At 42.3% G+C, this 17518-nt stretch overlaps 1 protein-coding gene across 1 annotated transcript in view; it reads right to left on the bottom strand.

Annotated features, from left to right (window-relative positions):
- LOC138947187 (limbic system-associated membrane protein-like) overlaps positions 1-17518 on the bottom strand; it is a 215502-nt gene that overhangs the window by 23542 nt on the left and 174442 nt on the right. The window contains exon 3 of the mRNA XM_070318627.1: positions 9630-9834. Coding sequence (XP_070174728.1) covers positions 9630-9834 — 205 coding nt within the window. The remainder of the gene's footprint in view (positions 1-9629; positions 9835-17518) is intronic.

Genomic DNA, 17518 nt, shown 5'->3' with positions numbered 1-17518 from the left:
GTAACATTCCCGATGTGCTGCTACTTGCACGATAGAAAGTTAGGTGTGAGAACGAATTACGGGGATGGTGATATGGAGAAGTTTGAGAATGATGTACACATTTTTCTCATATGACCTAGTGGGAAGTTACGATGATGCAACCTCCCTGAAGTGCTGCTACACCATAATGGGAAGTCAGTTTTGAGGGAGTGGCACGGATATTAGTGCTTTGCAGTGAGTTAAGGGGGATGTAAAAACTGACCTTATTTGACCAAGTGTGATGTCTCGATCATGAAATATTCAGGAGGTGCTGCCACACTATGAACAGTTTGGTGTGTGAGACTCGGCCACGGATAATAACGCTTAACAGCGAGTTTAGGGTGATGAAAGCCAGAAAGGGCTGTGAATTAATCGTGTTGCAATGTGTTGAAATCATGGTGTTCAGGAGGGTGTGAAAGGAAAGTCATATCGTCTTTACATTCTGTGTTCTTTACTTAATTTTAAGTAACAAATTTAAGGTGACAATAATATGCGTGTTTAAAAAATCAAACCTGAAAGACCGGCTATGCACTGAACAGCGAGCCATGGGTTAATTTCCAAGTTACGGTAATCTGAACATAGTTGAGCTACATGCCAGCGATGGCAGTCTTTCACTAGAGAGAGAGAGGGAGAGAGAGAGAGAGAGAGAGAGAGAGAGAGAGACACACACACACACACACACACACACACACACACACACACACACACACACACACACACACACACGAGAGACAGACGCAGAGATAGAGGGAAATAAAGACAGAGAGAGAGAGAGAGACAGATAGAGAGGGCGGGGCGAAGTGTGCAAATAAGGAATGAGAGACAAAGGCGACATGTATTCCCCATCATCCACTTCTACATTAGTCCCACTTTTATTCCTTACAGCATGTAACACAACAATAATTTGCCTCAGCCCCGAACTCAAAACAAATACATATATTTTCCCCGCCTTTCCGAGTAATCTACAGTTGCCTTCTCTGGCCATGCTCTAACCTTACACCCGCCCCAGTCCGCCCATGTTTCATCTCTGAGAGCTTATTGGAAAATTTTACTCCACTTTTTTTTTGTAACTGAACGGCCAAGGTAATTGCAGTTCCTCTCTCGCTTTCTCCTCCGTCTTCACTCAGCCCCCTCCCCCCCTCTCTCTCCTTATTTCTCTCCCCCCCCTCCCTCTCTCTCTCTCTCTATCCACTCACTTTTCTCTGGTAAGACAACTCTTGAGAAATATCGTTCAACTAGCTGTTATAGGATGTATGTCTGCGATAAGAGTCGGTCTGGCGCCACCATGATTCCATTCCTGACGCCTCATCCTTAAAAAACGGCATCATTCAAAACTACATTTCGGATTTAATAGATTCTATATCCACGATTTTGTAACTTATTGTCTGAGAAGCAAATCAAAATATATCAGATGCTAATGGATTTTGTGTCTCCGATTTTTGTAAATCATTGTACGACAGGAAACTGGAAATGACTGTGATCCTAATGGAGTTCCTATCTATGACTGTGCCAGGGTGTGTGCCTGTCAAAAAAGCTAATAGAATTTATATTGGAGCGAAGACAAAATGACGGTAAAAAATATGTTTACACGCGTGAATCACTTCTAAATGTCCAGTTCAAGTTCACTACTCGGTCAGTTTGATGCCATATGCATCAGGTTTCATAAACACGACAGCAAAACAAAGTTAGAGATCTATACAAACGCCATTCTAACCAGACTTTCAGTTTCTGCTTAACATTATTTGTAACAACAAAAGCGTTCGCTCCCAATTTTCCAACTGTGGCGTAACAGCTTCCTTGGAAACAAAAACTCGTATCTTTCAAACGTTCAGTGGAGTCTTAGGTTTCAAGTAATTGCTTTTATGCTGTCCGGACAAAATGAATTTGCGAACCTTGTGTTCCTTCGCCGGATTTGGTGCGCGCTGAAAGAATGATGCAACACGAGCGTTAAATAGCCTCCGGGGAGTGTTACGTTTCTTGAGCCAATCAGTATCCCTTTTCAACTGACGTCTCTTTAGCCATTTGTGTCCTCGGTTTATAAACAACCAATTTCTATTGATAATCCTACTACGTCTTTCGGAAGCTATTTCCAGTGTTCTTAAATAACAGCAGGAGTGGATAACCGTACAGACGTGCTGGAGGGAGGAGAATGAGAGAGAGAGAGAGAGAGAGAGAGAGAGAGAGAGAGAGAGAGAGAGAGAGAGAGAGAGAGAGAGAGAGAGAGAGAGAGAGAGAGAGAGAGAGAGAAAGGGAGAGAGAGAGAAAGAGAGAATGAGAGAGAGAGAGAGAGAGAGAGAGAGAGCGATAACGAAATAGAGAGAGAGATGACAAAAACCACAAGGATAACAGAGAGCCCAAAAGAAGTAGAATTCGTTGACCTATGCAAATCGAATTAGAGGAACAGACAATTCACAGCACAATGCCCGAATTATGATGTCGACGCCTTGAAAAGAACACACAGTCTTACCACCCCCTCCTCACTTGCGCTCGGAAGCGAGAGGTTGCGAGTTCGACCCTGGGTCAGGGCGTTAGCAATTTTCTCCCCCCTTTCCTAACCTAGGTGGTGGGTTCAAGTGCTAGTCTTTCGGATGAGACGAAAAACCGAGGTCCCTTCGTGTACACTACATTGGGGTGTGCACGTTAAAGATCCCACGATTGACAAAAGGGTCTTTCCTGGCAAAATTGTATAGGCATAGTTAAAAATGTCCACCAAAATACCCGTGTGACTTGGAATAATAGGCCGTGAAAAGTAGGATATGCGCCGAAATGGCTGCGATCTGCTGGCCGATGTGAATGCGTGATGTATTGTGTAAACAAATTCCATCTCACACAGCATAAATAAATCCCTGCGCCTTGAATATGTGCGCGATATAAATTGCATAAAAACTTTTTTTTGTTAAAAATTAAAAAAAATCCCTGCGCTTAGAACTGTACCCACGGAATACGCGCGATGTAAGCCTCATATTGATTGATTGATTGACTTCCTGGCAATTCAGATTAACAATTCCCACACGCACTTACAGACAAACAGCGAACTTGCACTTAAACATATTCAACATTCTTATACAAAAATCAATCAGAGTAAAGTGCGATAACTCATCTGTTCTCAGGAAACGGAGTCTTCGGAATAATTTCAGAAAGTACAGTTACTAAATAATATTATGGTATATCAATTAAATTATATTATGGAATTGTCCTATGACCAACGTCTTCGTGAAATCAACAGCTTTTACTTGCTTTCCGTGAAAACACATTCTACGAAAAGTACTCTGCGATTGATGTTCTCTGGTAACGAAGTCTTTGGAATAATTTTGGCAAGTACAGTTACTGAATTATATTATACTATATCAATTAAATTATATCATGGAATCGTCCTATGACCAAAATCTTCGTGAAATCATCAGCTTTTACTTCCTTCCTATGAAAACACATTGTTTAAAAAGTAAACTGCGATTGCGAATCTTCGGATGCTTACGACAGACTCGTTTATTTCTTTAGATGTTACACTGAGCACAAAAAGTTCAGGTTATTTTTTTCAGTGGTATAGCCCAGATGTTAAACAGCATTTTTTGGTCAGAAATATACGTATATTTGAAGATCAATCTTTCTTCTGCTCAAAAATGTGTTTCTTGGATCTGAGCAATATTTGGGTGTGACGTCACAGGTCCTTGACCACGCCTAACCTCAAAAAGGGCGTTTTTTGACGGCATGATTCACTTTCAACCGTCGAAACGGTGACTTAAACTGAAAGATATTTAACATTTTTGACCTCAGAAAGTTTATTTGGTGTCTTACCTAATAGGTCATACACATTTCGTTTAAATCCGCTGATTGTGCAGATCTAGCGTGTAAAAGAGAGCGACCACAATCCTGGAAAACGGCAACAAATCCTGGGTTTTTATTGTTTTTTTGCTTGGTAGCTGCAGTTGATATGCAATGAATCTAAAATTACAAAATAGGAACCTCTCCAAATTTTACAGAACGACGACAAAGACCCTGATCATCTGTATACGTTCCAGTACTAAAAGCAAACAGAACCCGAGAATGGACGTTGTAACGGTTTTCCGTTAAAAATGTGTAAACGTTCGTAACGTCCCAGAAACAAATGTGACATGCACGCAACTTTGTATACCAGGATTTTTTGCCGTTTTCCAGGATTGTGAAATTATGAATGGAAACACAACTGAATTTCTCCGGAATAGCCAATTCGGCGAAAGGGACGTAAAAACCACAACAACCAACCAACCAACCAACCAACCAACCAACCAACCAACCAGCCAACCAACCAACCAACCAACCAATCAACCAACCAACCAACCAACCAACCAACCAACCAACCAACCAACCAACCAGCCAACCAACCAATCAACCAACCAACCAACCAACCGAAACACAGTTCAGTATCCTGTAAGAGTCAGTGCATGTAAAATGTGTTATGATTTCAGCCAATGTAGGTTCTCCCCTTTTTACGCGGCTGGGTAAAATTACTAACAATGGGTTTACCGAGAAGAAACAGCTCGCCGATTAGTATTCGATCGCGGGGCGAGGGCATTACTCTAGAGAGATTTCACGGCAAAATGTACTTTGGGTGGCTAGTCATCGATTTATTGCTAATAGTTTACTTCTTATGTTCTCCTCTTTCGAAGACGTTAAAAATGTTAGTAATCACTCAAATTGTTCTTAATCACTAACAAGAAGAGCAAACGCTCGATCGAGTCACTTTCGCAGTTCTGAATATTATATGAGGCATCAGATGGACAGGAAGAAATTGCTATTCACAACACAATGAGTCACGTTCACATAAAATTTGAGCCCGGTCACTTTTATAGTTTCCGAGAAAAGCCCAACGTTAAGTTGTGTGTTGCCGAACAGAAAAGGCTAGTTATCTCCCTTGTTTTTCTGATAACGTTCGTAAAAGGCTACAGATGTAAATACTTTGATGTAAAGAATAATCCTACAAAGTTTCAATCACATCCGATGAACTTTGTCAAAGATATAAAATGTCTAATTTTTCCTTTGACGCTGACCTGTGACCTTGAAAAAGGTCAAAGGTCAACGAAACCATCGTTAAAGTGTAGAGGTCATTGGAGGTCACGACTAAACAAAATATGAGCCCGATCGCTTTGATAGTTTCCGAGAAAAGATATAAAATGTCTAATTTTTCCTTTGACGCTGACCTGTGACCTTGAAAAAGGTCAAAGGTCAACGAAACCATCGTTAAAGTGTAGAGGTCATTGGAGGTCACGACTAAACAAAATATGAGCCCGATCGCTTTGATAGTTTCCGAGAAAAGTCCAACGTTAAGGTGGTGTCTACGGACGGCCGGCCGGACAGACTAACACTGACCGATTACATAGAGTCACTTTTTCTCAAGTGACTCAAAAAGGGAAATGGTATTCAATCAAAACATCACATAATGGACATACGCTTTAGATTTTGTATCGACACTTTTACACTGACGACTGAATCGGTATTCCAAACGTCAGAGATTATGTGCATGCAAAGCTCATTCAAATTCTTCTTAATCACTGGAAAGGGAAATTGCATTCAATAAAGAAAAACACCTCATAATGGAACATACGCTTTAGATTGTGTCTCAACACTTTTACACTGAATAATCGGCACTCAAACGCCACAGATTATGTGCATGCAAAGCTCTACATTGTTTTAGTAGGCGGCTGTTTCGTGTATTTGAATTAGTCCTGGTTAAGCTTATAACGCATTCCTTAACCAAAAGTGACTATACAACCTTTTTTTTATGCCAGAAGGATAACCCGGAGGGAGAGATGTAACAGACATCTGTGAAAGATCAATAAAAGACTCGTCTACCTCACCTAGTATAAAGACACTCGCTAAAAGCATTGACATTCTGTCTAAAAATGTGTTCAATTCCCGAGACCTTACCTATGGGACCACAAAGACTCCCGTTCCCATAGCGGTCTCAAATCTCCATCAAGGCTCCGCAGAAAATTACTTAAATTGCTAATCCACTGCTAACCTGTCTGCGTCTGAAAGCAGGGTCAACAATCTGCCAGCCCCGGTTTTCTCCCTTTATCACCCAGGCAGGAATTGCGGCCCTTGAAGCGCCACCTGGACCACTTCTCTACCTCCAATGACACTACAGCCGCCATGGGTTTATTCTGCGAGGAGTTTATGATGCGGGAGTAACTACATCGTTGCCTAAAGTATGCTGTTCCTAAACTTTGGACGATAAACTGTAATCAAATACACTGTACCTCAATATCTTTCTTTATTAATCGTTGTGTACGTTTATATACCTTTCGCATAATTATATTTTGAAAATGTAGAAAACTGCATACTCATCTGAAGTCAAAACTCGGGCTGGAAAGCGTGTTGTGTCTTATGAAAAGAAGTATATGTTCCTTCTTATTGTACGCTTGTCAGCCTCAAATGACAACAGAGGCTAACATAGTAAATAAATAATATTTTTAAGTAAGCATTTGTTGAATCAGTGCCAACATGAATAGAGGCGGGCTAAGGTTTATCGGCGATTTTACTTTAGTTTCACAACTCTTTGCACACAACTCTATAACTAACTGCTAAGTCGCAATAAATAAAAATCATCAGTAAAAAAAAAATCAAACCTGGGCTCTGATTCAAACAGTGTACATTCATCAGCAAAGTTGTAATCGCCATTCATACTCCTCATTCATAAGCTCCCGCTTTCTAGTGCAGCTCGTATTTCACGTGCAGAGATGACGTGTCATTGTGGACACTGCTGTCCAATTTTCCATCCTTTTAATCATACCGGTGACACCGCGCACTCCTTGATGCGTTTGATTTGCAGACCGTGGTACAAAACCTTTATCACTGATGCCAGCAAAGGCGATCAATTCACGACGAACATGGAAGATGTTCAATTCGGGGAACATATCTTCTTTCTTAGATTGTGTAATAACCACCGTGCTGCAATAGAATGATTGCAGTGAGGATGGAGTCAAGTTGAGAAACGCGTGTGATTGGTAGTAAATCATGGATGCAGATATTTAAAATCGTGAAAAGGCTTTTCAATATGACAGCCTGCATGCAAACTATATTACATTTAGTTTTTTCTTGTTTTCTTTAAAGTCTAACCCTCCGATCCACCCCCCCACCCACCCCTCTACATCCCTCTTTCCACCCATCTGTTCGTTTGTTTAACTCATTCTCTTCATAAGAAAAATCTGCATTTATTCTTCCACGTTACCCCGATTAGATTCCGAGTATGTTGAACACCACCTGCCACCCTCTCACAGAAACACATGAAGACCACGGTCAAAGGAATGTTGTGTAACAAAACCGAGGCCAAGGAAACGAAACCGACGATTCTGCAGACACACAGATAGATACAGCGTCACTGACAGATACAGTATAAGTGTCACAGGCAGATACAGTGTCACAGGCAGATACAATGACACAGACAGATACAGTGGCACAGACAGATACAGACAGTGACACAGGCAGACACACACAAACCTAACACGGTACACTCCCCCCCACCCCCCACCCCTTCTCATAAACGAGCAACACCAACCGACGAAAGACAACAGGGTGATAAATTGTCTAAAACACCGATATCACCCAGACTCAGAGCACGTGCAAAAAAGCCAGGGGGACGATATGAGATAATACCAGCCCAGGCAAGACTCTATCCCACGAGCGAGCCAGCTGATAATATTGGCCCGTGCAGAGAAGAACTCCGATCAAATCTCAAAATGCAAATAGCTGCGATCCCAGCAACAAAGCCGGGGGAAGGGAAATCATTTTGAAGTTTTCTCCAAGTCAAACAAGATAGTAACGATAAAATGATGCGCCCGGGATGCGTAAACCTCTCAGCAAACGTCTGATGAGAACCAGGCCATTCGGCCCTGACAATTCCACACACAAAATTTCGTTTTTGGGGCTGGGGGAGTGTGTGTGTGTGAGGGGTGGGGTTTGTTAATTTGCATAAGATTTTGAAAAAGTGGGAGTGATGTGGAGGGATGGGAGGTGAAACTGGACTAGGGGTATGGTGGGAGTGAAGGGTGAGGATTGTAAATGTGCATAGCATTTTGAAAAAGGAGTGGTGTGTCTGGACGAGGGAGATGGAGGTAGACCAGAGGTAGAATGGAGGACTTGGGGTGGGGGTGGGGTGGTATCTTTTTTCAATTCCGAACAAGAAAGTTTTGATTCAGGTGTGCGTCATCTTCGAGACGGATTGTCAACGACGCTGATTTGAAAAGAATTCGCAGTTTGTCTCGTCCGTTGGTGGAGGTGGAAGCTGGTGTGGGAGAGCTACAGAGCCAGACGATCTCACAGGAAGACTGGTTAGAGAGAGAGAGAGAGAGAGAGAGAGAGAGAGAGAGAGAGAGAGAGAGAGAGGGGGGGGGAGGAGGGTGATTGGACAACAGCGTTTTGGGGGACACGGGGAAAAAATGAGTGTGAGCCGAACTCCAGAAATCTGATGGGCTAGGCAAGAGGCATATAAGATAGAATTGAATTAAAATAAATTCTACATGCCAAGCACTAAAATGACCGTGAACAGCAGCGACACGGCCATCCTGCTCTTCACTCTAACCAGAAGTGTTCCACTTTTGAACACATTTCTGCAACAAGTTTTCAACACTGTGACATAGCACACAGTGGTAACAGCAAATGTTCACAAGTGTCTATTTGAACACTAGTGAACACTATGCATGCTACTTTCGACATGACTGTCACAAAGTGTTAGAACAGAGAGCTGAAGTTCTGAAGTTATCTACGCTTACCAAACCCACACTATCAATCACCACAAAATCAAAAGCTCCCGCCGTGTAATTATTCCACCCATGTATCAACACAACCAAAAGGAGAAGACTAAAGAGAAAGAGAAACACCACAATTCGTAGTCACGAACGACACCACGAGAGTTCCGCCGCCAAGAGACAAACGGCTTGGACCAGATAATAGCCGCTCTCGCCATGACAGACCTTGATTTATGGTCCTTTCGTGACATCCTGAACTCTTGCTGTGAAACGCCTGTGTATTGGCGTCGGCGGTATTGTGGCCACGTTACGATGCATTATTAATATTTCATGATGGTGGTTCCCATTGCGCATTGAGCGCAGTCATTGGTGATCGGTCTGGGTGTGGTGGGTGGAGGTTGGGACCTGTGTGTGTGTGTGTATTCGTGTGTGCGTATGAGAGTGAACGAGCGCGCGCGAGCAAGAGAGAGAGAGAGAGAGAGAGAGAGAGAGAGAGAGAGAGAGAGAGAGAGAGAGAGAGAGAGAGAGAGAGAGGCTTACAGACAGACAGACAGGCAGGCAGACAGACAAGAGACAGACAGATAAAGTTAACAAGAACTTCAGTTCAATGCCTTCAAAATGCGTAATTAACCCAAAGGAAGGACATGCAGCATCAGTCGCTTAAAGTCTTCAGTATGAACACTTAAACCCCCACCCCCAGAAATATGTTTTTAGTAAATGGATAGCGCCGTACTGGATGACAGCTCGCTTTCCCCAGTGTCCATACTGAAGACATCAATATCATATCGTGAGGGTTATCCTCATGAAAAAAACAGCCCGAATTTCCATGCGGGTAACCACACGATATGATACCAATACCAATATCAACACCAATACCAATCTACTCACCGTGCACGTGTAGGTGGACAGGCCGGACTTGCACGGGGTCAGTGTTGACCTGACACATGTACTTGCCGTCGTCCGACGGTCGGACGTTCCTGATGTGCAGGTTCCACTCCTTCACGTACGGTCTCTCCAGGCTGATCCGCTCGTCAGCGATGATGCGCCGGTCCTCGAAAGTCAGCAGCTTGCCTCGGTGGTCAAGCCATACTACCTGCAAAGATAAAGGGTAGGAGAAGTTAGAGGTTTTGGACACAAAGGTACAGATACATCAGCAGCTTGCCTCGGTGGTCAAGCCATACTACCTGCAAAGATACGGGGTTGGATGAGTTTGAGGTCTCGGACAGTAAGGCACAGACACAGACCTACCTACGCACACATGCTCCAAGATGATCCGTTCGTCAGCGATAATTATAATACACTGGTTCTCGAAGGTCAGCAGCTTGCCTCGGTGGTCAAGCCATACTACATGCAAGGATAAAGGGTTTGAGGTCTTGGACAAAAAGACACAAACCCTCCCATCCCCCCTCCCGCCACACACACATTCCGCGACGTTGCGGCGGTCCTAAATAGTCACCGGCTTGCCTGGATTCTTCAGCACTTCTCAGCTTGTAAAGAAAAATCTGTCTCAAATTGCATCACACAAATTCACAACTAATTTACCAGAGTAATTTTTTTTCTTCTTTTTTTTTTCTTTTTAATGTTTTTCTTTCTTACCTCAGTTGCATGCAGGTTTGCTACTACAAATATTGTTTGCCTTTTTTATTTATTTTTTTTGTGTGCGTGGCTTGGAGCAAACCTTCTTCATAGGTCTTTTCTTTTCTCTGTCAAATGTATACATTTTTAAATCAACAAACTTTATCAGTAAACTACTATGTTTAAATAAATAAATAAATAAAAATAATCATAACATAAATTTATTCCTAATGTTCAGCTCAGTTTCCTTTTTTTTTCTTTTTCTTTTTTTTTCCTTCTCCCTCTTTCTTTTTTTCTTTTTTCTTACAATTTACCAGAGTATTGGAAGGTCGTGGGTTCGAACCCCGGCCGGGTCATACCTAAGACTTTAAAATTGGCAATCTAGTGGCTGCTTCGCCTGGCGTCTGGCATTATGGGGTTAGTGCTAGGACTGGTTGGTCCGGTGTCAGAATAATGTGACTGTGTGAGACATGAAGCCTGTGCTGCGACTTGTGTCTTGTGTGTGGCGCACGTTAAATGTCAAAGCAGCACCGCCCTGATATGGCCCTTCGTGGTCGGCTGGGCGTTAAGCAAACAAACAAACAAACAAACCAGAGTATTACGAGTCTATGCTATCATCATGATAATGAACAACACATAAACATCTAACATCTTTAACAAAGACACCAATCCTCAGCGGTGTTTCAAGACAAAGAGGGGTCTCGCACTCTGGGTATCGGGACGCTCGGGTTTCACGTGCCGACCTGTGTGCTGTCAGACCTCCAGGGGTCCGTATCCCTGTCGTCATTCCGACACACGATATGACCGTCGAGGACACTCATAAATCGTAGGAGAGACAAACCGTCGTGGTATTTTATTACGAATGCTGTGTGTTTTGCTTTATTGGTTGAACAAATGTTACTTTCTTTCTTTCTTTATTTGGTGTTTAACGTCGTTTTCAACCGTTCAAGGTTATATCGCGACGGAACAAATGTTACGAAGGGGGAGCGTCGTGAGAGTGAGGAGAAAGGAGGAAGATGGGAAGAAGAAGAAGAAGAAGGCAGCGACAAGCTGTCGAAATATTGAGTAAGAATGTACAAAACCTGGTAACTGTTGTCTTATCTTTTTTTCAGAAGAAAAAGAACAAGAAGAACAAGAAGATTAATAACAAGAAGAAGAAGTAGAAGCTTGGTTTGAAATAAGAGCGAGAGAGGCGGAGGGGAGAGAGAGACAGACAGACAGAGACAGAGAGAGACTTTATATCTCATTATTCAATGCACACACACACAAAAACCAAACCCGAGCACTGTACAAGCATCTAGCTCGCTGAAAAACGCTCATAAGAAACACTTCTTCCGTAAACTTTTCAATAAGCCAATAAAAAAACTTCAACAGCATATAGCAAGAACTAATATCAAAACGGTCAATAAGAAGTTGTTTTTCCTTATCTGGCACGTGCAGCATCCAGACTGAACATGAGTGGGTACGATTCTTGTGTCTCTTGCTTCCTTTGAACACTCTTTTAACAAAAAAGGCAAGCGTATGGCTAGGGAGAAGAAAATCTGTAAAAAGTCATCCCCCTCTCAGATTGCATCTTATGAAAAAGACAATGAAGAAGGAGGACACGGGGTAGGAACGAAGGAAGCAATAAGATGATTATCATTAATAAAAAAGAAAAGAAAACAATTGCATCAAGGGGATACAATTCATTGTTTCCTAATCTTCCATGGCATCCCCACCCCACCCCCTACCTCTTGGCAGACAGACAGATATCCTGACAGACAGACAGAGATAAAGGAGAACTACCAACATAAAGTGAAAAAAGGTTGCATCAAGAGAGCACATTCTCTTTTCTTGTATTCAGTGGGCCTCTGCTTCTATTTAGACAGACAGACAGACACGGAGTTGCGACAAGAAAAACAGCGAGTAACGCTGCAATAAAAAGAAAACGAAGGGTAAAATCGTGCACCCAAACAGACGAAATAGAAAGTCCCCAAACCCCACCCCTATTCGCTCTCATCCTCCCTTATTCCTTCAAGAGAACAGAGAGAAGGAAACGAAATGAAAACTGGAAGGAGGCTGAGGGAAAATGATTAATTTGCAGTCGAGGTATCCAGTCTCGGACCAAGTCACGTTCGTGTCGACATCGAGCCTCCTTCTCATCCCACCAGTCAAGAGAGTGCGCATGTCAGCAACAAGGATCCGGTTTAAAAGACCAAGGGAGAGAACCCACGCTCCGGCTTCGTCTTGAGTTGCCGAATATCAAAGAAACCCGATGTAATTGCTCTCTCCGACATGGAAAGTAATCACAGGGATTCATCCCTCATCATCTTGCGGCCATGCATGACCGCTTAATCCTGTCCACCGCAAGTGGACCCCTTTGAGCTATTGAGTTTTGAACAAGAGAGGAGACACACAAAAACAAATATTACGACCCCCCGAGCATAAAAACTATGATATTACTTCAACGCGTGTTGTTTCAAAAGAGCATCAAGGGGAGAGCTAAAAAAAAAAGTATTATAACTCACAATACTAAATGGAATTAATATCATTTGTATGCATGAGTGGTTTATAATCCGAGCTTTCCACAAAACACACAAGCAGCACCACAAATATAATTACATTGCACACAAACATGATATAACCTTGCACACAAAGACCGCAAACAAGTCTGCAATAGCAGCATGTCTCGGCTCTGTCTGCCATGTTTCTCGTTTCTTCTCGTTTGTTCTCGACGTGATGAAGAAGGTGCTAATTCAGTGAGAAACATTAAATGCCAGTGCTGCAGAGAGTTCAAGGCTTAGCGTGAAACACAAGAAGCAAGTTACGCACGTGATGCATGCTGACAGAGGGCATAAAACCCGAATTACGACACACGGCAGATACGGTGAACCTGGTCACGGCTGCCATCTTCTGAATAAGCGACGTGAAGGGTACAGGACCTGTCAAAATTAAAGTGACCGCAAAAAGGACCTTCACGTCTTGAGCAACGAAAAGCACGCCCGCGGCTTGAACAGCATTTCTTTGTGATCAAGTGTTCCCTGGCTTGGTTTTTGCCTTCGCTTGTCTAGCAAGCAACAATGACAGTTCAGTGTGGCCCATAGCTGATTGCTTCAAGGTCGATTACAAGTTGTACACAGAAATAAAACTTCAGTGAAAGGAGAAACCCCGTTGAGTATATATCATGTGGACTATGTCTAACAATTATGTTGTATAATTTGCTTTAAACGGACAGTTGTTCACACATGTGAGCCACCATACAGAATGTGCCTTTCAGAAATGTCTAAGTATACACGTGCCGCGACGGCGAGTGTCGGTGACTTTACCATTACTGCTGTTTTCCTGGGTGATAATATTCCAATACAAATTGCCATTTTCATGTTTTGTTAGATCTTAGACAAAGTAAGCCTAATTCCACACGACAGTTTCAATTCGGTTCTCATTTCGTGGGTATTCACAGCTGTTCAGTCATCCAGTCACTCAGCCAGCCAACCACCCAGTTAGCCAGCAAGACAGTCAGCCAGCAGTGTGTTAGCATGTAAGCCAGTCAGTCAGCCAGCCAGCCAGACAGTAAGTCAGCTAGCCAGACAGTAAGCCAGCCAGCCAGCCAGTCAGCAGTCTGCCAGCAAGTTAGCCAGCCAGTGAACCAGCCTAACCCGTACAGTGGGCTAGAAAAACCGAGACATTATGAACCCAGTCTCTGTACTCCTCAATGGCAACAACACTAGCCGAGATGACAAGAAAGGAAATAAAAGTGACACCTGATAATGGAAGACAACACACAAATGGAGATGGCAGTCTCACAGGACCCGCAGGGCAATCACTCCATTTGTTTCAGCCGTGTGAAGTAACATGCATCCTAAGACGTTTGTTTTTCGAGTAAAAAATATTTGACCTTCAGGATGTCTTAGAGGCCTCCCACTCAAAGATGAGTCACCGTTGTTGACCGGGTGTCAAAAACAATTGTGTACCCTGAGAGGTGTAGAATCGCTAGGACATTGTCTGGCGTCAAACACAAAAACGGTATCTGCTTGAAAGCGATGTGATCTCGAATTACCCGTATTTGCTCGTCCTTCGTGTTGTAAAAGTGCATAGAAATCTTCTGCAAGAGTTAAGAGAAGGTGTGCGCCATCTTGACCTGACTTTCTTGGTGCACCTACACTCTCATGCACGTGCGCCTCGAAAAAAACATGGTTGACATTTGTAAAGGGATTTATCAAATGTGGAAATATATTGAGGAGAAGGTGTTTGTGAATTTAACGTTAGAATAAAGAAACTTTCATTATAACATTGGGTCGAAGCAACCTGCATGCAACTGAGGTAAGGCCAAAAAAAAAAAGGTCTGTTTACGGTAACCCGACCGACCCTATTTTTTTCGCGCGACCCTAGACTTTTTTTTGGCATTTGTGGGGGAAAAAAATCTTGTTTTTGGGGCAAAATAACGTAAAAATATGGTTTTTTGGGGAAAAAAACAAAAAAACCCAACAAATCCCGACCTACCGACCCTATTTTTTTGGCCTAAGTTACCGTAAACAGACCTATTTTTTTTTGGCCTAAAAAGAAAAAAAAGGAAAAAAAGGCTGACAGTGCGAAGACCTCTATATACTTTTTATGGAGTAGGAATTAAAAGACATCGCCGCAGAGAAAATTTACGCACAAGAAGCTAAAACGTCATGATCAGGCCCCCCCCCCCCCCACCCAAAAAAAAAGAAAAAAAATAGGTGTGGTTACGGTAACATAGCCACAAAATAGGGTAGGAAGGTAGGGAATCAATTTTTTTTTTAAACTTTTTTTTCTAATGTGTACAAATTAAACCTACTTGACAGGGAAATAAGTGTGCGACTCGGGCGATTTCGCTTTCATTGCGTTTTCTGCACTCGTTTTCTTGTTTTTTTGACAAATGTAATAAAAAGTTATAGGGTCGGCCCCTAAAAATAGGGTAGGTCGGGTTACCGTAACCACACCTATTTTTTGTAGGCCTCATATGTAACTTGTTCAGTTATATACGCCCTTCATTAGTACTTAACTACTGGCTTCACTAATACAGCCGCACAATTACATGCTTGCACACGTTTGTTAAGAAGAGAAAGACAGCTAAAAGAAAAATTACAGAAATAAAGCAAGAAAGAGAATTAAACAAAACAAGTCGCGTGAAGCGATATCAAAACATTTAGTCAATCTGTCGGCCTGAAACTAAAACAACAATGAAAAGCAGTCATCACCGAGATTACATATAGTCATTTTTTAAGCTTCCAAGCTGAAATGTCCGGACTGAATCAAAAATTGCTTGACTATTATTTCAATCATTTTGTTTGGAAAAATGAGGGCGTGACTGTGCCGCCTACACTTTCACTAAAAGCGGGATAAGACCTCACCAAAGGCTTTTATTGAGAGACAAAAATGAAGAAAAACACGCCTGGGGGTAAAATCTTGAAGAATTTGTTTGTACAGTTTTGCGAAGATCGGTCAAGTAGTTTTCTCGGAATCGCTCTGTACATGTATACACACAAACATACAGACATGCACATATATACACAATTATTCCACCCTCTGCTTCTTTCTCTCTGTAAACTTGTAGGGCTAGTTATTTTTCGGTAACTTACCCAACAACCAAAATCACTTACCCAACAACGGGCCTGAATCCTCGATAGCTCATGGGTAGAGACTGTACACATTGTGGATCTACTTTTTGCGACTCAAAAGTTCAGAACACTCTAATGTACATAATATACATTTCTGGAGCAAACAATACAACCATACCGCATTTAAACCAGCAACTACAGGATTGAACACATGAATCTCAATATAAAATCCATGAGTTTGGTTGTTTTTTGAATTCAGATCTGCCGTGCACAATCGTTTATCGCTAGCAAGATTCCAAGGAAAAGTAACTCTCATACTTTGTCTAGCGACACGAGTAGTTCCCCTTCCAGATTTCGGCTGCATCGACGCGACAAGACTGCAATCCGACGGTCAGTTTTCAACAATATTTCATTTTATAAACAGATCACACGCAATCAATTGCAAACATTTAATCAACTTAAAGAACATGCAGCGGTTTCATACACTATTTTGCCCCAGACAACTGAACTTCATACAGTTTTTAACGTTGGAACACGGGTGTAAAACTTCGTCTGCTAGTCACATTCGAGGAAAGAACATTTCCTGAGCGATACCAAAACATGAACAGAACACACACTATCTGCCTTTACCACCACAGCAGAATGACTGTGTACTTGATTTTAGTTCAAAACATGGAAACTGACAAGAAGTGTTAACAAAATTGAATGATTTGCACGGAACTATACAACCGCGCATTAATCGATCGCCTGCGCAGGTAGACTGGTTGGGTGAATATGATTCGATCAAACTTTCGCACAAAAACTCCTCTTTTCTTTGAATAACCGAAGAAAGGAGGAATAAAGAGGTTACATACCTCGTCTCAGTGATTATCAAAAATAATGGTCTCAGTTCGCGGTCATGAAAAAGCTCGCTGAAGCTCGCATTTTTCATGATCCGCTAACTTCGACCATTATTTTTGATAATCACTGAGACTTGGCTTGTAACCTCTACGTACACCCCCACCCTCATCTCAATTCTTGGTCTATGTTAACAAATTAAGTCAAAACTTGACTAAATGTAAAAACTGTGGAAGAAAGACAGAAAAAAGAAAGAAATAGGTAAGCAAAGAAGACAGACAGAGACAAATCAAACACACCAACGAAACAACCAACTAGCAGTAGGACAGAAGTGGTAACAGTAACAACGTGTGAGGGTGTATATAAGCTCACCATAATAATAATAATAATAACGTCGCTTGTTCATTTCAATCCTCGCTTAGGTGCCAGGAGATTGATTCCACATAACTCTCACTTACTGTATTGCTCATGTCGTATGCATTTAGAGCGCTTACTTCCCTTTGTTTCTCGGAAGTGGCAAAAGTTACAACGTGTGCAACGTAAAACAAGAGAACAACAACAAAACGGGAAAAGGGCCGTAACCGGTGTCCATGTGTACAATCTATATCCCTCCAAACACTGTTACACAAATACGTTCCGACCCACCATGGGGATTAAAGTAATACTTAACAGCTCCCCCCTCCCCCCCCCTCCCCTGGAAATTGTTTTCTCTTCCCATTTCTGCTCATAAAGAGAAGTTTTAAGTATTCTTGCCAAGTTTAAAAGCAGTGTGTGTGTGTGTGTGTGTGTGTGTGTATGTGTGTG

Source organism: Littorina saxatilis, linkage group LG1 (genome assembly GCF_037325665.1).
Source record: "Littorina saxatilis isolate snail1 linkage group LG1, US_GU_Lsax_2.0, whole genome shotgun sequence".
Classification (NCBI taxonomy): Eukaryota; Metazoa; Mollusca; class Gastropoda; order Littorinimorpha; family Littorinidae; genus Littorina; species Littorina saxatilis.
The sequence above is the reverse complement of the archived record's forward strand: the minus strand, read 5'-3'. Positions and strand labels throughout refer to the sequence as shown.